Source organism: Psittacula echo (assembly GCF_963264785.1).
Source record: "Psittacula echo genome assembly, chromosome: 1".
NCBI lineage: Eukaryota > Metazoa > Chordata > Aves > Psittaciformes > Psittacidae > Psittacula > Psittacula echo.
In genome coordinates this window covers 22,011,415-22,038,011 of record NC_137735.1, presented here as the reverse complement: position 1 = coordinate 22,038,011, position 26,597 = coordinate 22,011,415, and the positions used below count along the sequence as shown (strand labels likewise).

Here is a 26,597-nt window from a genome sequence, read left to right as displayed (position 1 = left end):
AAAATAACAGTATGGGTTTTGTAGCTTCTGAAAAAGCAGCATAAGCCAACATTTATATAACCTGTCACAGAAAGGATTACCTCAGTTCTAAGGGAGCCACACATCCGAAGTACTGCACAGTGTCATTATTCTGCAGCAGAACTAATCTTGATTTGAGGCAAGAATGTCAACCTCCTAACAACAGGGAATAACGTCATCAGTTGAAACAACAGGGTAATCTCTGCAGTTCACAGTATGTTGTTTCATAGTGCAGATTACATGGAAACTTCAAACTTCTTACAAAAGAAATACTCTGATCTCCATTTCAGGTAAAATGAGACCTGTGTAGTACATCATTTGAACTCAAGTAAGAATGCGCAAGGAAAAGGATGCTGGCACTTCAAGACAGCCTTTGCATTACTGTGAAGCAACACTGATTTTAAAGACAGGTCCTACAAGAACTTGGCACATTTGGTACGAATGCCTGTGATTCTTTCATAATGGCCATGTCTGCATGGCTAAAATTCTCCTAACTGGATGTGGTGGTTTAAGCCCAGGTCATAAATTAGAACCACACAGTCTACTTCCCCCACACACACACCCTTTCTTCCCCCTGTTCCTGAAGGGACAGGGAGAGAATCGAAAGAATGCAACTCCCACAGGTTGAGAAAGAACAGTTTAGTAACTAAGGTATAACACAAACCCCTACTGCTACCACCAGTAATAATAATGATAAAGGAAATAACAAGGGAAGAGAATACAACACCTCACCACCCGCCGACTGATAACTCCCCCACCCAGCAGTGATCCAGCCCTTCCATGTAACTCTCAGTTCTACATCCTGGGCATGACGTGCTGTGGTATGGAATACCTCTTTGGCTAGTTTGGGTCAGGTGTCCTATCTCTGCTTCCTCCTGGCTTCCCCTCTTCCCTGGCAGAGCATGAGACTCACAAAGTCCTTGCTCAGGGTAAACATTCTGACCAGCAACTGAAAACATCGGCTTTATCAGTATTATTCCCAGGCCGAAAGTAAAAACCACAGTGCTGCACCAGCTACTAAGGAGAAAAAGTGACTGCTGCTGCTGAACCCAGGACACTGGATAGAATTGAAATTACAAGTTGGATCTATCCTAAGTACTCTTACTCCATTTTTTTCCACACAATCTTTCTGTAGGTAAAGTTAAGACTTTGTTCTAAACTCCTGTGTGATATAATATTTTTGATTTTGGCTCTTTAGAAACGTCAAATGTAAGTAAAAGGCTCAATGAAGATCTTCCCCATACCTAAAGGATATGTGCTCAGTTTGTATTTCGGCTCAGTCACTTTAACTCTATTTGAAATACTCTCCTCAAACCCTTCCCCACTGTCTCACTTTCATAAAAGTGCTGTGAGTACATACACTGTAATTTGGTAATCTCATAGTTTTGGTATGCTGCATGAGCAGACTTGACTGAAGTGCTCCAGTGATTTATTCAGCACCCTAAAGTGCTCTCAAACTCTATGCCTTTATCTCTTCTCCTCTTTCAATACTGACTTCTGAAAGGTAAGTTTGAGAAGACATGAACAAAGGTAAAAGTGCATGTAGCAGTGCTGCCACATTGGAGGCACTCCTGCCAGAAGATGGTACTTACTCTATCATGCAAACTCCCTCTGTATCCACACAGAACAGATCCATAGATAGCACTGTAATTATTTCTATACACTTTAACATTACCAGCCATCCTTGAATACAGCAATGTAGTCACACCAACAGCAATCCAATTTGTATCACACACATTTCTTGCACACATTAAAAACCTATGAATTAGAATAGCAAAGCAGACAGAAGTATGTACAAGTACAAAGTAACATACTTCCATACCAGCACTACAAAAAGCAAATGTGTGTAAATAAAGGCCAATGACATTAAAAATATAATTAAAAAATAGAAAAAGCAGTCTTTTTATAATTAAGTTTGGATTGGCAATTAAGGCGTGATCAGGAGAAATGCAAGTAGGCTGTTTCACAGAACTATGAAGAACATATTTTCACACCAGCAGGCACGACTCTGTAGGAAGGATGGGGCAGGTGTTAGAAGAGCTGCATGAGAAGCAAAGCAAATGAAGATAGATGAATGTTTGAAAAGCTTTTAAAATGTTTGGAATTTGAATGGGAGTCAGTGAAAAAATACAAGCATCAGACTGCCATTGTCATAGTGGTAACTAAGGAATTTTAGTGATAATTACTGGTGTTTGTGAAAGGCTGAAAGCAGCATCTGACAAAGCTTGGACTCAGAAATCAATTTCATAAGACAGCGCAGTTCAGGAAAGAGTCAAAAAAATCTCAGTCTAAAGGTATATACGACAAATGGAACAATAGCTCTGGTGAAAATTTGGATACAACGACAGAAGAAATATGTGAAGAATAATTTGAGTTCAGGGTCAGTATGAACACTGATATTCTTGCATCATACAAGCACAAATGCTGAATTACAAAGAATGTGGGACTGTTAGACCCTCTTGCCAAATGAAAAATTTTTCTTTGTGTGCATTCATTACTGTAGGAGTTGAAGGCTTTAAGCCTAATATGAATGAATATACAGGTGTCCAAAAACATACAGAACACACTTTTTATGATTAAAATATCTGTCTTTTGAAAACAAGAAAATTAACTTCTACAGTTATATATGTCATCATGAAGAGCAAAAAGATTAATTGTGCCTGACATGTTTAATTGCCTGATGAACTTACCCAGGTATAAGATGAATAGCTTCTTATTTTAATGTGTTGTTTTTAAGGGGCCAGAACTAGTTTTAATAGCAATGATTATGTTCTTAATAGTTAGATGTTTTGAACAAGAATAGTAACTGATGAATACCATATAAAAGGCCTCCTTTCACTAGTATAAATTTCATTTAGACTGCATTCATGAAAGTTTTGAATATACAAGACAAAAATGTCACATTGAATGTTAAAGTATTCAAGGTGCAAAATAAAAATGGAACATTATAGTTCCACCATTTTCATTAATAAAAAAAACCCAACAAATCAAACAGTTCTCATACAGTGCAAGTGATAGTCTTTTTTTTATGAATTCTGCCAATAATATTGCACAGTGGATTCGGTAAACCCAAACAGACATCATTAGAAAACCTTGCAGAACCTTCATTCTTGCTATTCCAGGTGAGTGATCCTTCAGTTTCAGCAGGGATTTCAGTAAAGCTATTGATTTTGTGTGAAAGATGATTCAATACATGGTAGTATTGAAGGGTAGCAATATAAAATTTCCAAGTATGTAGGAAAACTGATAGGGAACCAGATAACAGAAAAAGACTTATTTATCTATAAAGTTGATTGCAATAGTTCAAAAAAATCTCACATCTCAAACTGGGCAAACTAAAATAATGATTAATTAAAATAAAACACTTGAAATTATACTGTGCTGTCTACTACATTTCTCTGCTTAAAGTGGTTGAGAACTACCTTTTTCCTAGTGCAGCGAGATAATATACTTTAGACATGTGTAGGTATAATGGAGATGCATTGTGGCAAACCAGTACATCACATGTTTCATTTTGCTTTTGGCCAAAGGAGCAGTCCTTTACACATCAGTTGTGTGAAGATTTGTATAATTCTTGTCTGGAGAGAAGTGCTAGGCATTCCAGGAACTCTACAGAGACATACAGAAAACTTCTCACAAACCAGTTTACTTCCCTTCAACACATTCAGGTACTACTATTCTGCCCTACTATTTTAACTAGTGGTAGAAAGCCAATTACCAGACTGAAAAGGTTTGGAACTCCAAATTAACCTAATTACTTATAAACCAATTTCAAATTTTCTCAGTGAAAATAACAGGCTATAGGCCAAATAGCCTTCTTCAACAATTTCCACTTAGATTAAATTAGTAAATCCAAGAAAAGAATTAAGGGTTCCAAACTGGAATGCAGTAACAAAATTTTAAAATTTTATATGCTAATCCAAAACTTTCATTAAGATTGTCTCAACTTTTACTTCTGATAATCCCACTGAAGTTCAGTGATTCTGGAGTCTTAACTCCCTGCTGTAAAAGACACTCAAAGCTTTGCACTCAAGCATCTTGGTGAAAGTATATTCATTGTTCCACCAATGAAATTGACAACTAAAATCGGAAATTTTGCAGATTTATGTCATTGAGACTGTATGCAAACATAGGGTTCCTATCACATGCATCTTTTTTTTCTGCTGATTAATGAGGATATCAGATGATTTGATAGACTGATGCAATGATGCTTTCCTTTGAGGTAGAAAACAGCAGAAACTGTGCACATAAATTCTTTCTCTGGTGGTTCAAAATTAAATTCCACAAGCTACAAATAGTCTCTACAGACTACCAGGGATTCAGAAAACTGTCTCCTCCACAATTCTACTATTTTACATTTGATCGTTAAGCAATTTCCCATCCCCTGCACACCCACGAGGGATGTTCTACTTTATGCCTTTAAAGCACTGAATCAGATTAACACAGGCACAAGACACATGCTATTCATGCTGTAGTAGTGATGCTCTTCTAGCTCTGACCAGAGGAACGTGTAAGGACAAGAGATACGAGCATTCTGGTCCCAAACCACTATTGCTGTTGGAGTCAGTTCTCAATGAGACACAATAATTCCTCGTCTTTCCCCACCCCTTTTGCTCTCATTTCTGTGCTCATTCACCATTCTTCATACTCAAATTAGTTCTAGGGTTCTGCCTGGGACTGGCAGAGCTCAGCTTCAGATGGCTATTTTTGTCTGCCAGCCACTTCACCACTGCAGCTTGGACAGGTGTGCAAATCTGACCCCGGGTAGCCAAAGTTTAGAACACAATGCTTTAAAGCCAACTATCCCTTAAACAGTTCCCCAGAATTCTTCTGAAGTACTAGAATTGCAAATAGGAAATTCAGTTTTAGAAAGGCTAACCTGGTATAAGTGTAAAAAATACACACACAAACCTGATATCATGCTTAGGTCAGAAATAAATGGCAAGCCTCGGACAGGTCAAAAGCACAGTTAGAGTATCATCTCATGTGGTTGATGTCACATTACCCTCCACACAGGGATTCAGTGGATGAGGGAAGGAAAAGCCTGATACTTATACTGAATATTAACATACACTGCCCAAGTCCTTTTCCTATGGATTTCAGAAGCCATACAGTGATAACTAGTCCACGACAGCTGTGCATACTTCTCTCCAAAAATGGGTTAACTCTGCAAAGATCAGTATTAACTCCTACACACATTTCTGTTGGAAATCTATCAGGTTGCTAGGGTAGCATGCTGTACATAAAGGCTGCTCCCTGGCTGCGTACCCTCCATGCAGGCACATGAAGCCCTAATTATGAGGTATATATACAGAAGAGTTTCTATGGGCTGAGGAGAAGCATCAACAAACACACTACTTCATTTGCTCCATGAGTTACCCTTTGAAGCATTTTTCTGTTCCTTTGTTTATGCTTGTGTCACCATATGGGAGGCTGTTTCACACTTCACTTTCATCATTTTGACCATAAATAATGCCTAATTTCTTACTCTTACTCTTCAATTCCATTGTAAAATTCAGAACAAGTGCTGAATAGCAAGTAAAAACTGAAGTGATCTTTTGCTGTGAAAGAAGGACTGCATTTGCCCCATTTCATTATCAGTTTAGATATTGAGACTTCTTTCCTTTTGCAAAGTCACTTAAGGTCTATACAATGGAAATGCCTTTTTAGTTTTTGTCACATAATTATGCTATACACCTTTATTAATTTAATTATTTATTTATTGGTGCATTTATATATTTTCTTGACTTTGTCTCCTGATGGGGAGTGAAGAGTAATTCCTTTCTTCCATTCAAGATCTGTTTCACCCTGTTCCTGATGTACTTAATTTAAGAGTTCTTTGCCTCTTACTTCCCTAGAACCTCTTCATTTCTGGAAGTCCAGCATAAAAGTCATTAAGGGTGAGCACAGGGATGACTTAAGTGTCCTTATAGGCTAAGTAGTATGTCTGCAGTTAAAAGCAAAGAAAAGATGGAAGAAGAACTATCTACTCCTGTTGCCAAAGCTTAAATGCTATTTCCATAGCTTTCCCTTCTCCAAAAGGAAAATTATGAGACTGAGACTATTCTGTATTATTACACTAGCACATAAATCTAATGGCCAAATACTTTGAGATCCCATATATGCCAACATAGACAATATTCTCCATTTCTTAAATATTCAACTATTCAACCATGCAGCTTTCTAGAATCTAAGAGTAGAATAACAGAACAGAACAATCCTGGCACTGAGAAAAAAATTACAGGTGAATTTCTTGAACAGCAGAGAGGCACAGAGAAATTGCTCTTTGACATACAGTATAAATCCTTTCCAAATCCACACAGGCAAAAAATGCTAGTTGTCATATTTATTTTATAGCTTAGCATCTCTATTTCCTTTACGTTCAAGATGCCCTAAACATATATGCTTACAAGTATAGCTAAACTGAAATAAGAAGGTTGGAAAGATTTATAATGTTGCCAGAGCTGTCATACAGCCTATGAACAGCAAATGTTTCACTTTAAGAACTATGACAGTATTCTGCTTACCACTTCTTTTAAAATACATCTTTTCTTTATCTTTTTTTTTTTTTTTATTCCTAAACTACAAATATCAGCACTAAAAGATAAATTATTCATTACAACAGCTGCTTTGTCTCTGTCTTGCAGGTGGAAATCACAAACATAAGATTGATAGAATTAAGTTTGAATTGCATATGCAAAATTTACATGCAGTTTTCATTTTCTTACACTGAAGTTATGTAAACCAAGTCATCTTTAGTCCCTTTCTGCTGTTTTCCTGTACTCATATCTAGGTTCATGCTGAAAGGATTTAATATATTTATGCTTCATACATCACATTGTGTGTAATAGGGAAGGAATTTCTTTAGGCTTGCTAGGCTGGAATTCATCCACCAAAACAAAGACAATAAAACATAAGCAAAACACATTCCACTACTATGTTTACCTGCCTGACAAACACAAAAACTATAATATTAATAAAAATATTTTTTAAGTATGTTCTTCGATCACTGCATGTCTCTCATTTCAGCCAAATACCTACCCCATAACAACTGTGATTGATTGTTATGTAACTGAGCAAGTACTCAGTTAAGTTTTGCAGTTCTTTTGTGTAGAGTTCAAGCAGGGAATCTTCACTAAAAAACCCCACAAATCTCAACCAGTAACTTTGGGATACAACCCAAAATACATAGCAGTTCTCTAAACATTTAGAAGTGTGTTATCCCTTTCAGAGAAAGAAAAAAGAAGGCAACAGTTTTGAGGTCATTTGTACAAAAACCTAAGTAATTCTGTTCACAGGGGAGCTCTTCAAAGAAGAGGAAAACTTCTCATATTTAGACGAAAAACCCCTATACAGATCTCTCTCTCTCAAAAAAAAAAGAACAAACAAACAAACAAACAAACAAAACCCTAACTTGCTTAAAATTTCTGTTTCTATGTCAGAATAAATGAATTATACCAAAATATAACAATCTCCTAATCATTCTACTCAAGTACTGTTACTTCTTCATAATACCTTAAGAGTACAACCAAACTGCCCTCCTGTAATGTACAGCATTCACAACAATCAACAGCAGTCAATGAATTCTAATTTTGTGCTCACTTCAGGACATCTATTATCTTGTATTTTTACTTTAAAACATATTAAAAATTATGCTATATAAAAATGAAACAGTGGCAAGTTTTTAGGGTGAAATGTAAAACTTACTTTCTAAATTTGATCTTTTGTGATTAGTTTTTAAGTCTTCATTTTGTTGTGACTGGTTTTTTTGACAGAGGACAGACAGGGTCTTTCCAGCTCCCCCTCTCAGGATGCAACTGGGATATTTATGTGAAGGATTTAACTATGTATTGCAAAACAGCTAAATGCGTTTCAGCATTCTCTACGTAAGAGGTATTATTATATTGTGCTGGATTCAAGTTTGAGAACTGGAGCCTATTTACATACAGATAAAAAGGTTCCCTTTTAGGGAACCATGTGTTGGGTTTTTTCAATATTTGTGTTTTTCTCCAGCTATGTTGCTTTGGCATTACAGTGAGCAGCCCCATTTCAAGATATCAGCTGCCTCATCCATCTTCTTTGTATTCCCCCATTGGAGTGTTCTCTAGATATACAAAAGGAAAAATCTGAAAAAGAAAAATCCAAAACTGTCTCCAATAGGAGATCTTGGTGAATGAAGAAAAAACTGCAGGCGAACAAACACAGGGAGAAACTAACTGCTGCTTTTCACATTTTATTTCATACAAAACCAAATGGGAGGTAGTTTGCCCTGGGCCTTTTCTTCAGATATTGTATAGAATACATATTCTTGTCTATTTCTATTCATCAGACCTAAATCTGGAAAGTGCTATCGTTCCAACCAAGAACCAGAGACAGAATCTAACTCCTGTGTTGCTCCGGTGTATGATGGTGTGATCTCCATGACTGGAAATCTTCTCAATGTCCTTGTAGGGGGTGAAGATGTTATCAGTCTTTCTGAGCAATGTCCACTCAGTTTCTTGCCTGGACATGAGAGAGAATGGACTAAAAAGCTAGAAAGTACCACAGCCCTCAATTTTTTTAAATATTTCCTGGTTTATAACTGGATTTAATGAAATCTTTCTGCTGCTCCACAAATTTAGATATAAAACTGTATAGAAACATTTACCCATTACTTATCACAGACTAAACTAACAATGGAAGCAGACCACATCATTAGAATAAATTGCATTGCCTTCTTGCAGAAGGAACTCTTTTCTGATAGATATCACCTGGGGCTCCAAAGGAGGCCCTTTCACCATTTGTGGAATTTTATATAAGGTATTTTGTGAAAAACTATTCGCTTGCTATTCAATGAATTTTGAAAATTGAAGCAAAACAAACTGCGCATGCTTTATGTTTTCTGTCCCTTCTGTTAATCAAGAAAGCAGGAGCCTCCAAAAAAAAATTAAGTATGGATCACTACTAGACTTTATTTGTTGGATTACCTGATACTGACATTATTAGTGCCTTACTGGAAAACATTACAAAGATAACACAGCTCTGAAAAGCAAGTTGGAATATTACACCCTCATCAAGTGTGAAGGCTGCAGCTTGCTGATCACTGACACAGTCACAGGAAGCCAGAATAGCAGCACAGAAGAAAAAATGTTTTCAGGAGCATATCTCATATTAGCGAAGTTCACTGGATATGGAAGATTTAAAAAAATCACTTTCTTACCAGCTTCTTATATTAACTCCTCTTAGAAATGACAGAAAGCTCAACTTTTCCATACATGTCTCAGATTTTACATTAACCTTTGTGTTCTTTGGGTTTGTCATCACTCTCTTATGGACATTTTGACAGAAGTTTATGATTTTTATGAAGAGCTTTACATGTTTATTTACTGCAGTGGTATATAAATGAACAGACCATCAAAGTGAATGACTGAATATTAAATAAATCAAAAGCACAGTTTCAGAAACACTTGAAGTGGAAAAACATTTCATTTACAAAACTGTCAATTCATTACTTAATGTATTTACTTTCCTAATACTAATCCTAATACTAATTCCAAACACTGCAAAGGCAAGGCAATCACTAGCCCAGCACAGATAGGCAGAAAATTGTAAAAGCTTTGTTTTTGCTGCAAAACATCACAGCCAGTGATCAGTTAAGCTACACAGGACTACACCTTTCTTTTCCACAAAAGCAGGTAATCAGAGATGACAGCCCAGTATAAAACTGTACAATAGACAGGTGAAACATAGAAATATTAAATTTCCACCAAAAAAAAAAAAAAAAAAAAAAAATCCCAGGAAAGTTTACTTCCCCATGGAGAAACAGGAGAAAAAAAGGAAAAAATGTTATCCCAAAACCTTGCCACTCTATGTAAAAAACTCACAAACTAAAACTACAGCACTGAATGTTTAAGTGTGAATAAACTTTTTACAAAGTGAATGACTACATTTCACGGCAATAATTTATAACATAACATAACATGCAATAAATTGATGATCAATATTTTGATAGAGTTAAAAACAGATATTACAAAGTTTATAGTTACACAGTCCAAAAAGTCCATCAAAACAGTGATGAAGATGATAAGAAATTGGTTCAGAAATGTGGAATGAAGAATGCAATGGTCACATAGAAAAGGAATGATTCATAAGAAAACAATGCAAAAAAGAGCAGTAGCTAGGTAAAAAAAAAAAAAGGTAACAAAATTCCAAATTAAAATTCTGATTTCAGTAAGGATTTTTGGACATCATCTAATTCCTATGATTTATTATTTCCTCAGTAGAACTAGAGCACTGTGAAGCTGTGGTGTTTATATTAATAGAAAATTATAAATGTCACTGCAATCAGTAACATCAACTTTCTCTTTCATCAGCTAGTGGCCTGGTGCTGATCAGATGATGAAATCAAGGAGACTGAATTGGTAAACCAGCTGGAGAAAGCATTTCTAATATGATTTAAAATAGCAACAAGAAAAACAGAAACAGAAGAGCTTTCTCATTTTGTTTTAGTTCACTTCTATCTGTAACAGTGTGAGTTCATTTACATCTATGAAAAGTGTGTATAAAATCCTTATCTAATACTTTTATTAACCATAATTTATCCCCTCTCAAAGGGATAAATTGCATCACAATCCATATGCTGTAGAAAGAGAAGATCTTATTTTTTATTTCCTTCCAGTTATATTTTTACAACATGAAATTTACCCGCAAATTATGAGAAATCAGTATTTTTACTCCTTTCCACTCCATCAGTCAAATAACAAAATAATCAGAAAAGGGCACCACATCACACCGGTTTGTGATTTGAATTGACTGAATGAGAGTTTGACAAGCCTAAAAGGCCAGCAAGAGACACACAGAATCTCCCTCATTAGATTTTTCACAATAGTGACTACAGAGAGCTATGAATGCACAGTACTATGAATAATAAAACATCTGTGAGTTACATAATGTTACTATGTTCCAAATGGTATGCATATATTAACCTACAAATACACGCTGGTACTTATTTAATACAAAATCAGAAAAAAAAAAAGAAAAGGTGTTTCTCAAAGGCCTTGGAAGTCCATTATGCTATCCAAATCTCACATATTGCTCTAAGGAATGTGATGTTACTGTTATATCATAATAAAATATAGCCACTTCATCAGCTCTTAGTGACAAGTAGCAATATTTTTGGGAAATCCACCAACTTTAATGAAACTCTAAGTGAATATAAATTCTTGCATGTTCAGCTGCTTGGAGTCTACAAAGAATAAAAACAATATGAGGAAGCTTTATATGTGACAGAGCACTGGAACAGGTTGCCCAGGGGGGTTGTGGAGTCTCCTACGTTGGAGATATTCAAGGCCCGGCTGGACAAGTTCCTGTGTGATGTACTCTAGGTTACCCTGCTCTTGCAGGGGGGTCAGACTAGATGATCTTTTGAGGCCCCTTCCAACCCTTGGGATTCCGTGATTCTGTGATATTAAGACTCAATATTTTCATATTGCCATTGAAATGCACTGTCAAACCACTAACACAAAGCACCTTCTGACAAGAGGAAAAATCTGTCTTTGTATCACTGCAGACTGCACACAGCTTGTTTGTAATCCTCTGTTTCAGAAATGCACCACCACCGCCCTGCTGACACATTATTTTAGGATTTGCATGCTTTGTGTTAGCTTTAATGAATGATGTGCTGCTTTCTTGTTGCTAAAGCCAGGCTTCTTTTTAAGTGTATATAGTACTCTCTTGACAGTGTAATACAGAAATTGATCAGTAATTATAAAGGGGAATCAAAATTATGATTACTGTGTATTCTTTTTAATGACTAGTTCAGAAACAGGAACATAGGACTACAGTTTCAAACACAAGTCTGAAATCCCTAGAGATTTAAATTAATATTACATTTTTTCAAAAATCAGCTTTTTTCTGTGTCTGTGAAATTACCTACTCTTTCAATTAGTAAAAACACATCACTTGATAAAAATATAGGTTATTATTCTTTTGTAGGTTGATATCATACATAGAAAAGTCTTTAATAACAAGTACTACACTGTTCATCAAGTAATCATACTTAGAATCAATTTTGCCAGTTTACTACACTGAGACCTGATCCAAAACCCGCTGAAGTCACTGGGACACATTTTTCTTTCACTTTCTTGATTCAGAAGTAGGCTTTTATAAAGGTAAATGCTCTTCACCCTTTGACTCTAGCATGCAGTACTCCAAGCCCATATCACAACTGCTACCTTTGTTGTTATAACCTCAATGGCAAGCTAGTGTAGGAGAGGTTTATCCAGTACAAGGACTATAGGATTTATGAAATCAGATGAAAACAGATGGCCTCAGACTAAGTGTATTTAAAGGAGATTTTAATTTTTAATGAAAATAATTTCAGATTGGGCATGTAACCATAACTCAGGTATGCATTTGATCTTATCCCAGAAACAATTCAAGACAGATCATCTAGGTTACCATATGGACTATATTTCATTCCTCCTATTAAAAGTAGATTACAGAAGGGAAAAAGCTACTTATGATATTTCAAGCTTACCAGTATTCATTTGAATAAGATAATTGTTGAGGGAAGCACAATTGGCAACCATTCTAGCTACCCAAAGTACAAATCTCTACAGAAGAATTTCAATGGATTGTAAAACTGAGTATCAAAAGATTAGTGATAATTTGATCTTCCATTTTTTAATAAAGTAATACTTCTTCAGGTACCATTATTCACATTTTTTTTCCTACAGAAAAAAAAAAAAATCAATATGTATATTTTCTCCTAAAATAAAGTGCCATACTGAGAAGAAGTATTATGAAAACTCTTAAGCTTATATTGAAGTATTAGATGTGCAATATTAAAAAGCCTGTTGATGTGCAAAAACCATGAAATGCACACAGAGTTAGGAATTTGGTATAAGGTGCCAGCCATTGATGCCCATGTCTAGGGACATTCAATTGCCTTTTCTTTCCTAGTTATGGCATGTAGAAGCAGCCACTGCAGCTGTTCAGGCTCTGAGAGACAGATGCACAAACCAGAGAGATGATACAGATGTCCAGAACCTACCCACCTGCCATTTGGCTGATTCACACCGGCTATTGCAAGATGTGGATAACCATCTGTACTTGTGTCTAATACTGACACTTATGGGTCATATTTTTTAAACAGTTAATCACTGAAGAAAGTTAAAGTGAGCATTTATGAAAATTCAACCCTATTTACTATATGCACTATGATAGCTGTTGTAATTCTCTCATTCAATATGCCCAGCATATTAAAGATCCAGCAGAGTCAGTACCTAGTGCATTATAAGAAAAAATTTTTCCTGTATTTCCAATGAATTATACAAAAATGAAATAGTAACATTTTAAGGACAATTTTTTTTATGATAGTAATGGGGAAAAAAAACACTATTCTGAAAATTGCAAAGCTGAAATTCTTATGCCAGAGTTCAAGATTCTGAGTTTTAAAATTCAACATACAAAAGCACTGCACATGTGCAGGTAAGTGTCCCAGAACTTTACAATATTATGGCATCAATTAGCAAATTCCCATTGACACTCACAAAACATGGATGCTATTGACTTAAGCAATCATCACCATGTCCTGTAATGTAAGATATTTTACATCCATTTACTACACCAGAGTCAAAACGCAGAAATCTAAGGTGACTTCTTTCACACCACAAAAAAAGATCAGTATCACCAGCCAGAATGCAATGTAAGATCCCAAATTCCTACTTACCAGTTCTATGTAGTAAACCACACTGTTACAGATTATTCGTTAGAAATTAATGTAGCTCATGCTATAAATGCAACCTTTACTGAGACAGGCACTGGGTAGGACAGAAATATGTCCACGTATTTTATAAATGTAGAAGTCTGATAAAGAAAATTCTAGAAAGTTAATAGACTAAATAGCATTTAAAAAAATCTTCCATCTTCTTTTAAACCTTGCTAATGTTCCATCTTCTTGCATCACTTACAGTAATGAATTCTGTAAAACAGAGGTCCTTACATTACTGTCTGACCTCCCACAATTGTAAACTCTATTTTTGGAAAGCACTTTTTATTTTGGAACGTAGTGCAATAAGCGGCAAACTCTCAAAGGCACTAAAAACAAATTAATTTAAAAGTCACCCAAACAACATGTAAAAAACCGCTATATATTTGTGAAAAGTCATCCTACTAGAAATAACTTCTTGAATGAAATAAAAATCTGTTGGTGATGCTCACTGGCAGTTCTAATTTAAGTGAGAATGTTTCGAAGCAAAGTGCAGAAGGCTCCACAACACAATACAAAAAGAAATCCTGTTATTTTTAAAATCTAATGCTATATTTAGAAACTAACTTTACTTTTTAAAAAAGAGATTAAAATTTTAAAATCAGTTTATTAGCATTGCACCTGTGTTTTCACCATGTTGTATTTCAATATTAATGCCAGATATTGACACCATCAACATTAGAAAAATAAAAGAAAATTAGAAAAATAAAAGAAAACTAGAGACTGCCCCAAGTGAGTTTATTGATTTTAGCTCCCTGCATACACTTCAGGTTCTTTGGAAATATTCAAATGTCTGTACATAATACAGGCACAAGCTTTCCTCAAAAGCTGTGATCTGATTCATAAAAATATCCAAACGGATGATCTCTGAAAGACAACAAGCTGAATTCAACAGCTAGTCAGCAATTATCACTCCTTATCACTGCAAGATGCTTAGACAAACTTCACACACTTTTAAGCATCTGAAAAACAAGGTGAGCATGTGATGATACACGTAACTGCATGGTCTTTCCACTTTCACTATCCTCTCTACACTACAAGCTTTTCATCATGCGTAGAAATACCAGACTAATTGCACCAGGAAATCTACCCTTTTCATTCCACAATGCAGCCTATAGCTGTTTCTTTCAGACTCCCTGGAGCTTTAATTCACAACTTTCTAATGTCCTCCATGGGGAGTATTTCAAAAGGAGGGATGGAAGCAGGATGAAGGCAAACAAAAACACTGAGTATCCCATGGCTCTTCTAGTTTCCCTTTAACAATGTAGGCTTCTAAGGACAAAGCTTATGTATAGCTGTGTCACTGCCAGCGCTGAGTATGTAATCAGTGGTTTCAAAATACTATTGAATTAGCTACTTCCATACTATGTCTTTTTTCCAGCTTGTTAAATGCCTTTACTCACTATCAATATGTTCACAATTCACAGTTATGAAATACTTGAATAAAAACAATATATCCATATTTGAAACAATCACCAAATAATAAGCTTCATTTTCATGGCTTCACTAAAGGGAAATCCTGCCTGACCAATTTGGTGGCCTTCTATGATGGGGCTACAGAACTGATGGACGGGGTAGAGCAGTTGACGTCATCTACCTGGACTGGTGCAAAGCATTCGACACTGTCCTACATGACATCCTTGTCTCTAAATTGGAGAGACATCAATTTGATGTGTGGACCACTCGGTGGATAAAGAACTGGCTGGATGGCCGCACGCAAAGAGTTGCGGTCAATGGCTCGATGTCCAGCTGGAGACCGGTAATGAGTGGTGTCCCTCAGGGATTGGTGTTGGGACCAGTCTTGTTCAACATCTTTGTCAGTGACATGGACAATGGGATTAAGTGCGCCCTCAGCAAGTTTGCCAATGACACCAAGCTGTGTGGTTCGGCTGATACGCTGGAGGGAAGGAATGCCACCCAGAGGGACCTCGACACACTTGTGAGGTGGGCTGATGCCAACCTTATGAATTTAACCATGCCAAGTGCAAGGTCCTACACCTGGGTCGGAGCAATGCCAGGCACAGCTACAGGTTGGGCAGAGAAGAGATTCAGAGCAGCCCTGCGGAGAAGGACTTGGGGGTGTTGGTCGATGACAAAATGAACATGAGCCAGCAGTGTGCGCTTGCAGCCCAGAAAGCCAACCGTATGCTGGGCTGCATCAACAGGAGTGTGACCAGCTGGTCGAAGGAGGTGATCCTGCCCCTCTGCTCTCCTGAGACCTCACTTGGAGTATTGTGTGCAGTTCTGGTGTCATCAACATAAGAAGGGCATGGAACTGCTGGAACAAGTCCAGAGGAGGGCCACGAGGATGATCAGGGGACTGGAGCACCTCCCGTATGAAGATAGGCTGAGGAAGTTGGGGCTGTTCAGCCTGGAGAAGAGAAGGCTGCGTGGAGACCTCCTAGCAGCCTTCCAGTATCTGAAAGGGGCCTACAAGGGTGCTGGGGATGGACTATTCATCAGGGACTGTAGTGACAGGACAAGGGGTAACGGGTTCAAACTTCAACAGGGGAAGTTTAGATTGGATCTAAGGAAGAAATTCTTTACTGTGAGGGTGGTGAGGCACTGGAATGGGTTGCCTAGGGAGGTTGTGAAAGCTCCATCCTGGGTGGTGTTCAAGGCAGGGTTGGATGAGGCCTTGGGTGGCATGGTTTAGTGTGAGGTGTCCCTGCCCATGACAGAGGGGTTGGAACTAGATGATCTTAAGGTCCTTTCCAACCCTAACTATTCTATGATTCTATGATTCTTCCCTAATATGATACTTCAGGAAAAAGAGGTAATCTATAAAATATTTTTTTCTTAAATGCAGCAAGGTTAACTCTAAAGCATTCTTTGATGAAAGTGCACTGAAATATATATACAGAATTGTCCCATACACATAATAATGAAAATTAACATCTGTTTCAAAAATTTGGCCAGGAGGCAGTTTACAGATGTTAAGCAAAAAAAAGATTTGCTCTAAAACCAGTTCTCCCAGTGAAACAGAAGGCTAAAGTGTTCCTACAATATCATACTACTGTTTACAGACATTCTATGGATCTCATCACCTTACAAACAGTTCATAGAACAAAATGGATCAGTTTTCTCTGACTGAGACAATGAAAATTTATTCTCTGATTTCACAAGTATAGCCCCCAAAAGGTTAGTACTAGTAGCAGACCTAGGAATGAAGCTGTGAGCACAGAGTGAAGCCAGCCCATGTTCATTTTGTCATCGACCAACACCCCCAAGTCCTTCTCTGCAGGGCTGCTCGGAATCTCTTCTCTGCCCAACCTGCAGCTGTGCCTGGCATTGCTCCGATCCAGGTGTAGGACCTGCACTTGGCATGGTTAAACTTCATAAGGTTGTCATCAGCCCACCTCACAAGCGTGTCGAGGTCCCTCTGGGTGGCATTCCTTCCCTCCAGCGTATCAACCGAGCCACACAGCTTGGTGTCATCGGCAAACTTGCTGAGGGTGCACTCAATTATGCTGTCCATGTCACCGACAAAGATGTTGAACAGGACTGGTCCCAACACCAACCTCTGAGGGACACCACTTGTTACCCATCTCCAGTTGGACACTGAGCCATTGACCACAACTCTTTGCGTGCGGCCATCCAGCCAATCCTTTATCCACCGAGTGGTCCACCCATCAACTTCATGTCTCTCCAGTTTAGAGACAAGGATGTTGTGAGAGACAGTGTTAAACGTTCTGCACCAGTCCAGGTAGATGACATCAGCTGTTCTGCCCTTATCCATCAGTTCTGTAGCCCCATCATAGAAGGCCATCTGATTGGCCAGGCAGATTTCCCCTTAGTGAAGCCATGCTGGCTGTCACCAATCACGTTGTTTTTCATGTATCTTAGCATGCTTTCCAGGAGAATCTGCTCCAGGATTTTGCCAGACACAGAGGTGAGACTGACTGGTCTGTAAATTCCTGGGTCTTACATTTTCCCCTTCTTGAAAATGGAGATTATATTTCCCTTAAACCATGAGGATGATCAGGGGGTTGGAGCATCTCCCACGTGAAGACAGGCTAAGAAAGTTGGGGCTGTTCAGCCTGGAGAAGAGAAGGCTGTGTGGAGACTTCACAGCAGCCCTCCAGTATCTGAAGGGGACCTACAACAATACTGGAGAGAGACTCCTCATCAGGGACTGTAGCGATAGGACAAGGGGTAACGGGTTCAAACTTAAGCAGGGGAAGTTTAGATTGGATATAAAGAAGTTCTTTACTGTTAGGATGTTGAGGCACTGGAATGGGTTGCCCAAAGAAGTGGTAAATGCTCCATCCCTGGCAATGTTCAAGGCTGGGTTGAACAGAGCCTTGGGAGACATGGTCTAGGGTGAGGCATCCCTGCCCAAGGCAGGGGGGTTGGAACTAGATGATCTTAGGGTCCTTTCCAACCCTAATCATTCTAGGATTCTGTGATTGAGCTTAAGCACATTTAATGTTCCTCTGAGATCAAGCCTCCTCTCTCTAGGCTCAAGGAGAGAGACTATAGGGTTTTGCCCTAAATATTAAAAAACCAACTCAAGCTGACATGAATTAGTGTCCAGAGATGCCTTCTTCTCATCATAAAATCTCTCCATTCTGAAACTATACAGCTAGCTTAGATGAGACACCAAGCTTTGCAATAATAATAATCTACCTCTTAAAAATGCACTTGTATCTGGTTACATTCTAACTCACTTCTTAGAGGTGCAAGGTGAGACTGGCATCAGGCTAGACTTATCTTTACTCTCTGTATACTTCTACCATTTTCACAATACAGGGGCACATAACAGAAGTAATGGTCATTCTTCTAGCAGTAAGAAGAAAAGCAGTTGGACATTTATTATGTAGAACTATGCCTATACAGTCTTCTGAGGTTACTTAGTCTATATTCCACTCTTTTGCTTACATTTGCTAAAATAAAATTGCTCTGAACAGTATTCAAGAACTGAATGCTTTTTTTTTTTTTTTTTTCCTGAAACAACAATTATCTGTGTATAGTTTCATAGTTTAAAGAAAGGTTATTTTGTGTCAAAAGCTAGTTTAAAGTCCTCCTACTTTCCTGAATAGGAACTCTGCAAAATGTAACATAAACAGATAATTAAGCCTGATAAGAGAGGCTACAGAGCATAATTAGGTTTCCTGAAGTCCTCCAGAACATTTTTCTCTCATATTTCTTAATGATAATATATAAATAACCATGGTATTAATATGTATAAACAATAAATAATAGAAATCTTTTTAAAATTGGCTTGGTTGGCACTTGCTATTGAAAAAGGTGTTTCTGGGCTAAACTGAGGCTGCTTAAATGTGGAAAATAAGTTGATTTAGAAGAAAATTAATTTTAAACTAGATTTGAAAACAATGCCTTGAATTCCACCGCTGAAGAATACTGAGGGCTGTGTTGTAACTGCCAGGGGACATAATGAACTTTTTATTCCATTAGCACCATAACTCTTTTAGAAAGGGCAACAAACGCTTTTCCTGTAATAGATAGCTCTGATACAATTTTCCTTTGATACTAGAAATGCACTGTTGAAATAGTAATCTACTGGGCTATGATGAAGAACAGTAATTTGACTGTGGCTTCTTGATATTTTCAGACACATTCTAACTAAAACAAATAGCTTAATTTTAAACAATGAAACTGTGTGAGCATGTTCATCGTGCTGGAAAGGGTTATTTAAGGCATTCATCACATATTACACTCAATGTAGATTCTTGTAAAATATTGAGAACAGTATAGAAGCTGTAACAGCGTTTCTTATAATCATAGTTTTCCCTAAATGTGATGTTAAAAGTCAAATATAATGTCTGCAAGCACATTTTTAACCCAATGCAGAGGGAGATAATCTTGAGTTAGTAAGTATGCATAATAAGTATACATTGGAAATTTAAATGTAGTCACTGCATTTGAGAGTAAAAAGCTATTTTGTCCTAGCTCAGAAAAATTCAGTGAACTTAATCATACTCAAACAGTAAAATGAGTAATGGGTTAAAGTGTGGATTATCACACCAGATTTTTAAATGATGAGTGGGTAAATCCAAGCCTCTGTGCTTACAGAGCTAAATTAAGCTTGCAGGAAGAGTAGGGACATAGGTTTTCAACAAGCCTGAGAAACCTCAAGTGAAGATTTAAAGTTTTTTATGAACCTTTGCAAAAACAATTTGATTAAATTAAATTATATTGTTCACCCTGAGATTAAATTGTAGTCTAGGTGTTGGAAGTTTGCTTAAGTTAATCCTTTAGTTTAGGTTTGATGGATAAATTACCGAGTAGTTCTCCATCTATATTTAAATTTGTGATTGGCATCAGTACAAGTGCCTCTACAAGCTGTGACAATACATAGTCCCCAAAAGTACAACCATTAATAAGAGAAAAGAAATCATGTGCCACATAGCTCCGTTTCCCACTAGTTGCCACTTCCTGCATTATTCCTACTAATGATTTATCTAACTTGTGTTTTAACTACCTAAAGTAATTGCATATCACAACTTCCCTGATAGCTTGCTGCTGACCTTGTTCTTTAGTGGTCTTGTATAAAGCAGACATGAGGGTAAAGTGACACTAAAAGATGAGTTGTCTTTACTCATACAAGCAGTCTCATTGGGTTTACTTGACCTGTTCATACGAGTATGGCAAGTCAGACTTGGCTTTAGAAGTTCTAACTTAAGCTTACAAGGTAGGAAAATGAGAACCATATGGATGTACTTTTATTCTCACCCATGAAGACAGTGGCAAATAGAAAGTAGAATGTCACTTGTCACAAATAGGCTTTCACTCCCTCATTCTGATGAAAAAAAAGACATTGCCTAACAATGAAACAGCCATAGGAGGCAGAGGAAAGAAATAGTTGAATAAAGCTGTATCATCACTTACAATTCTGAAACTCCCAGTGTCTTGCGAGTTGATGTCACACAAGAAAAGAAAAATCATTTGGTCTCCCACTGTTTTGCTGACCTTTCCCCACTGGTGGTGTAGCAAGAGGAAATATAAAAGTGCTTTCATTCCATGCAAATTGCTTGGTTGCTAAACTGTGGAATCTGAAAATTACAGTAGTTGCACAATATTTTTCAAGGGTCCTCTCTTGGTAATTGCTTCTGACCAGAAAATTAAATATAGAAGAATGAAATTGAAATGAAGACAGAAGATACATTTTTTTATTTCGTTCCCAGTTGCAGAATAATTGTATTGAAATACAGAGTTGCTGTATCTGAGATAAAAATCTGACCAGAGGTCCTTAACATCTCTCTTTACAGTTTCCAGGTTAAACTTTCTTTTTTTTTTCTTACTAAGATAATGTCCATATTCAGAAAAAGGCTGAAAATTTCACAAATATATTTGCGCATTCAATGTATTTATTTCTGCAAAATATTACATGTTAAATATTTTTTGGTATTTTTTCTTATCTATCGGTAAGATTTGCAACTGCTCTGAACTCATACTACACAGACAATGGATTGCAAGTATTTCATATGCCATTTTTAACTATCTATTGAATTAAAGCAAAAGGCTAGAAAATGGAAAGAAGAATCTCTATGCTGATTTTTCTGACAAAGCTGATTTTTATACTGTTTTTTATAGGGTCTTTGATATTCCTAAACAATGCATCCCAACTGAGAACAGTGCTTTTCTTGATCTCTTTTGCATCTTTTTCCTTCTCATTCCTGTATGTATTAACTTTAATTTCCTTTTCCTCTGTGTTTCATTAATTTCCATAAGTTTCTTCTAAGCAGAATTATAAAAAGTCTCAACATGCTCTCCTTTCAATGAGTTCCAGACTAGTAATTAAGGTTAAATAAACAAAGAACATGTAGAACACCCAAATCAATTCAAAAATGGAAGAATTGATTTTTTTATTTTAATTTTGCTCATTGATTTTTGTTCACAGAAAACAAAATCAATACAATAGCAGTATACAGGCTTTGAAGTTTGATAATATATCTCATTACAATAAAGAGGTCAAAGCCCCCACTGTATCATAAATTCCTCTATTTGGAACTAATTACTACGAGTGGAAAAAAGTAGTAGACCAGTTTTGAAGGAATAAACACAAAGCGGGAGCTAATTCAGGCATAAATGCATAACAATCAGGAGATAAAAAGATTTTTTCAGCATTGTCATTTATACAGTTGAAAAGCCATATTATGAAGGAGAGTGAGTGATAAAGTACACTTCAGTTACAAATACAATATGGCTTCTTCACTCAGTTATACTAGCTTTACATGAGAAAATTGTAGGGGCTGAAGTTATGCTTTATTCATAAGAAAAGGAGCTTGTAGAAAAATTATTAATACTTTAAAATCCTCTTTTGTTGTTCCTTAAAATGAAGATAAAGTATATAAATGAATAAATTCTTTAGGAAAAAATATTCAGCATTTCCTTCCTCTAAATCATAAGCTGATATTCTATACAGTGTAATATCTAAATATATATATATATAAAATATAAAAATTGGCATATGTATATAAACTGGAGTTGGGGATATAGTCTTTGTCTTTGTATGATGTATAATAATGATTTAATAGTGACTTAATAGATTCACAGGTCTGCCCTATATGTGGTTTGGATATTGGCAATTGTACAATCCTTGGCATAGTTTTCTAGTCTAGTGTCAATGAACTAACTTGTGTCTGACAACCAAAGGTTATGTGTATACATGTGAATGACTTGATTTCCCCATTTGCTGGTAGAGTCATTTAGTGTTTTGGTTTCTTCTCTGTATCTACCCCACTTTCCTTGTAGAGCCATTTTTCTCAACAAAAGCTGAAGACCCAAGACTGCTTTCCCTAATTCTTCTCCCCCACTTTGTCTCAGGTCTGCAGGTAATACAGACTTTCAAATATGAAAACTATGTTTGGATTTCCAGAAATTCAGTCCTGAGGTATAATTTTTTTCTTTGTTTATCTAGCACATCATCAAGGTTGTTCTTTTTTTTTTCAGCAAACCACAAATGCCTCCTTAATTCAAACACTGAAAATTCAGTCTTGTTCACGCTCATCTCCCAGTTACTAATTGAAGCAATCATCTAATCAAATTTCAGCCCTTTCAAAGATGGTACAAAACAGAAAACTGTGAGGTTTTTTATTCTATTCATATTCTTAAATTAGATGGTATTTGATCCTGTTCCTCCGCTTATAATCATTCTGCAGTAACCCTGTCCCCTGGGAATCAATTTCTTAACATGAGAGCAAAGAGAGTTCATGTACTTTGTGATCCAACATCCCTTAGAGTTGGAGTTTCATTTCATAAATAATTCACTTACAAGCACATACATTCATTTTACATGATTCCTCAATGTGGCCAGGGTGCTGTGTAGTCTGTACTGTATACACCTACAAAAAATACAAAAATATATGTCTGCTTACTGGGATGTGAGTAGAGGTTGAGGGCTGCCTTGGTTGCAGCGACCACGAGATGGTGGAATTCAGGATCTTGTGTGGTAGGACCAGTAGAATAGCAAGTAGAATTGCAACCCTGGACTTTAGCAGGGCAAACTTTGGCCTTTTCAAGCAATTGCTAGGGGAAGTCCCATGGGCAAGGCTGCTTGAAGGTAAAGGGGCCCAAGATAGTTGGTTGACATTCAAGAATTGCTTATTCCGAGCTCAAGAGCAGAGCATCCCGACACGTAGGAAGTCAAGGAAGAGGGCCAGGAGACCTGCGTGGCTAAATAAGGAACTGCTGGGTATGCTCAAGTGGAAGAGGAGAGTTTATAGGTCATGGAAGGAGGGGCTGGCCACTCGGGAGGAATATAAGGCTGCTGCTAGAGGATGTAGGAAGGCAGCTAGGATGGCTAAGGCCTCCTTAGAATTAAATCTGGCGAGAGGGGTCAAGGACAACAGAAAGAGCTTTTTCAAATACATAGCTGATAAAACTAACACCAGAGGCAAGGTTGGCCCACTGGTGAATGGGATGGGTGCCCTGGTGACAGAAGATACAGGGATGGAAGAGTTATTGAATGCTGCCTTTGTCTCAGTCTATTCTGCCGGAGGCAGTCCTGAAGAGCCCTGTACTCCTGAGACCTCAGATGAAGTCAGGTCACTGGAGCAGTTTGCCTTAGTCCATGAGGAATGGGTTAGGGACCAGTTGAGCAATCTGGACATCCATAAATCCATGGGTCCAGATGGGATGCACCCGCGGGTGCTGAGGGAACTGGCGGAAGTCATTGCTAGACCACTCTCCATCATCTTTACCAAGTCTTGGGAAACGGGAGAGGTGCCTGAGGACTGGAGGAAAGCAAATGTCACTCCAGTCTTCAAAAAGGGCAAGAAGGAGGACCCGGGTAACTATAGACCAGTCAGCCTCACCTCCATCCCTGGGAAAGTGATGGAACACCTTATCCTTGATGCCATCTTAAGGCATGTCAAGGATAAGAGGGTTATGAGGGGCAGTCAACATGGCTTTACCAAGTGGAAGTCATGCTTGACCAACCTCATAGCCTTTTATGAGGAAATAACATTGTGGATGGATGATGGCAGAGCGGTGGACGTGGTCTACCTTGACTTCAGCAAAGCATTTGACACAGTCTCCCACAGCATCCTCATAGCTAAATTGAGGAAGTGTGGCCTGGATGATCAGGTAGTGAGATGGACTGCAAACTGGCTGAAGGACAGAAGCCAGAGAGTTGTAGTCTATGGGGCGGAGTCCAGTTGGAGGCCTGTATCTAGTGGAGTGCCTCAAGGGTCAGTATTGGGACCAGTATTATTTAATATATTCATCAATGATTTAGATGAGGGAATTGAGTGTACTATCAGCAAGTTTGCTGATGACACTAAGCTGGGAGGAGTGGCTGACACGCCAGAAGGCTGTGCTGCCATCCAGCAGGACCTGGACAGGCTGGAGAGTTGGGCAGGGAGAAACTTGATGAAATCTAACAAGGGAAAGTGTAGAGTCCTGCATCTGGGCAGGAACAACCCCAGGTTCCAATATAGGTTGGGGAATGACCTGTTAGAGAGTAGTGTAGGGGAGAGGGACCTGGCGGTCCTAGTGGATGGCAGGATGACCATGAGCCAACACTGTGCCCTTGTGGCCAAGAAGGCCAATGGCATCCTGGGGTGTATTAGAAGGGGGGTGGTCAGTAGGTCGAGAGAGGTCCTCCTTCCCCTCTACTCTGCCCTGGTGAGACCGCATCTGGAATATTGTGTCCAGTTCTGGGCCCCCCAGTTCAAGAAGGACAGGGACCTGCTGGAGAGAGTCCAGCGCAGGGCGACTAAGATGATTAAGGGAGTGGAGCATCTCCCTTATGAGGAAAGGCTGAGGGAGCTGGGTCTCTATAGTTTGGAGAAGAGGAGACTGCGGGGGGACCTTATTAGTGTATATAAATATATAAAGGGTGAGTGTCATGAGGATGGAGCCAGGCTCTTCTCAATGGCAAACAATGATAAGACAAGGGGTAATGGGTATAAACTGGAACACAAGAGGTTCCACTTAAACTTGAGAAGAAACTTCTTCTCAGTGAGGGTGACAGAACACTGGAACAGGCTGCCCAGGGAGGTTGTGGAATCTCCTTCTCTGGAGACATTCAAGACCCGCCTGGACATATTCCTGTGTAACCTTATCTAGGTGTTCCTGCTCTGGCAGGAGGATTGGACTAGATGATCTTTTGAGGTCCCTTCCAATCTCTAACATACTTTGATACATACTGTGAGTAGATTTTGGCTAACCTAATCCTGTATCACAGATGTTTTAAGCGAGTAAAAAGATTCCTCTTCTCTCTCTTTGGTCCAAACAGACTCCATAAAGGAACTATTTGGCAGCAAAAAGAGTAAGAATAGTATTACATATTGCTTAAGAAAAAGAATTAATTAAGTAGACTGTGTCCAGGAACAGGATGGTTTTAAATCATAGAGAAATTGTAGTGATTTATGTATTCCTGCTTTTCTTACCTGTAGTTACTACAGACAGAGGAAAAAATAGTATGTTTTGGGTATCAGTGGCAAGCGTAACTTTTCTCCTTGAAGTGATGGGATAAATAGTGTGGTAAGTCACTAATGATATCAAAAAGTTATAAGAAGCCAAGAATACAAATTTTATATGAAAACAAACAGGAAACTCTTCTTCCCCCTCATCCACCTCACCCGCAGCCCCCCAAAAAAAGGGAGTGAGTGAGTCAGATTTTGATGGCAACATACAATATACAGTGATAATCCTATGAACATCTAAGTTATTCGAAATGCCAAGTATCAACCATTACATTTCAAGGTGAACATAAAGAAAATGGAGATCTAAGTGAAATCACATTTCCTTTGAATCACTTTGATTAATACGTTTATGAACAAAACACTGAAGAGACAGGCACTTCTAATAATAAACAATGAAGCTTTTTGTCCAATATATTCTTAAAAAAAAGCTCTTAAAATATCATTCAGAAATGGGTCATCTACACAAAAAATATTAACCCATTGTGTGTCAATTATGTGACATGTTTGGTTGGCTTTCACCAGTCTTTTCAGGTTTTCCAGTGTTTCTGAATTATTAATAATTATATATTTACCTTACATCACTCACTACTAAGTCCTTATTTTCCAGTGTTTTAATGAATCACTTCTAATCTATTACACATACGCAAAGTTAAAACCAAATTATACAAATGTAAGATAGTAATGTCAAGCATTTCTACAAAGCAGCTTTTGCTCTACAAACATAGTCCATAAAAGACTCCCAAATGTCCTCAAATAAGTAACGTCTGTTCCTCAGTCTAAATATGATCTTCTTACAGGAAGCCATCTGGGCTTCCTGTAAGCAAAACATTCTGCTTTGGTTGCAGAAGAAATATATTTACGCCACAGTAAAATCCTTCATCGTCATCATCAATCCAATTATATGCTAATCTCTTTGTTCAGTTTCCACTGTCTTA

General features: G+C 37.7%; 1 protein-coding gene across 3 annotated transcripts in view; it reads right to left on the bottom strand.

The window, feature by feature from the left end:
• PCDH7 (protocadherin 7) overlaps positions 1 to 26,597 on the bottom strand; it is a gene marked incomplete at its 5' end in the record, with an annotated part of 309,969 nt that overhangs the window by 222,640 nt on the left and 60,732 nt on the right. Inside the window, one exon of one of the 3 annotated variants that reach the window (XM_080612207.1) lies at positions 23,017 to 23,076. The exons of 1 other annotated variant lie outside the window; for it this stretch is intronic. In XM_080612207.1, the coding sequence (XP_080468333.1) occupies positions 23,017 to 23,076 (60 nt within the window). The remainder of the gene's footprint in view (positions 1 to 23,016; positions 23,077 to 26,597) is intronic. One more of the 3 variants, XM_080612208.1, reaches the window with a different exon arrangement.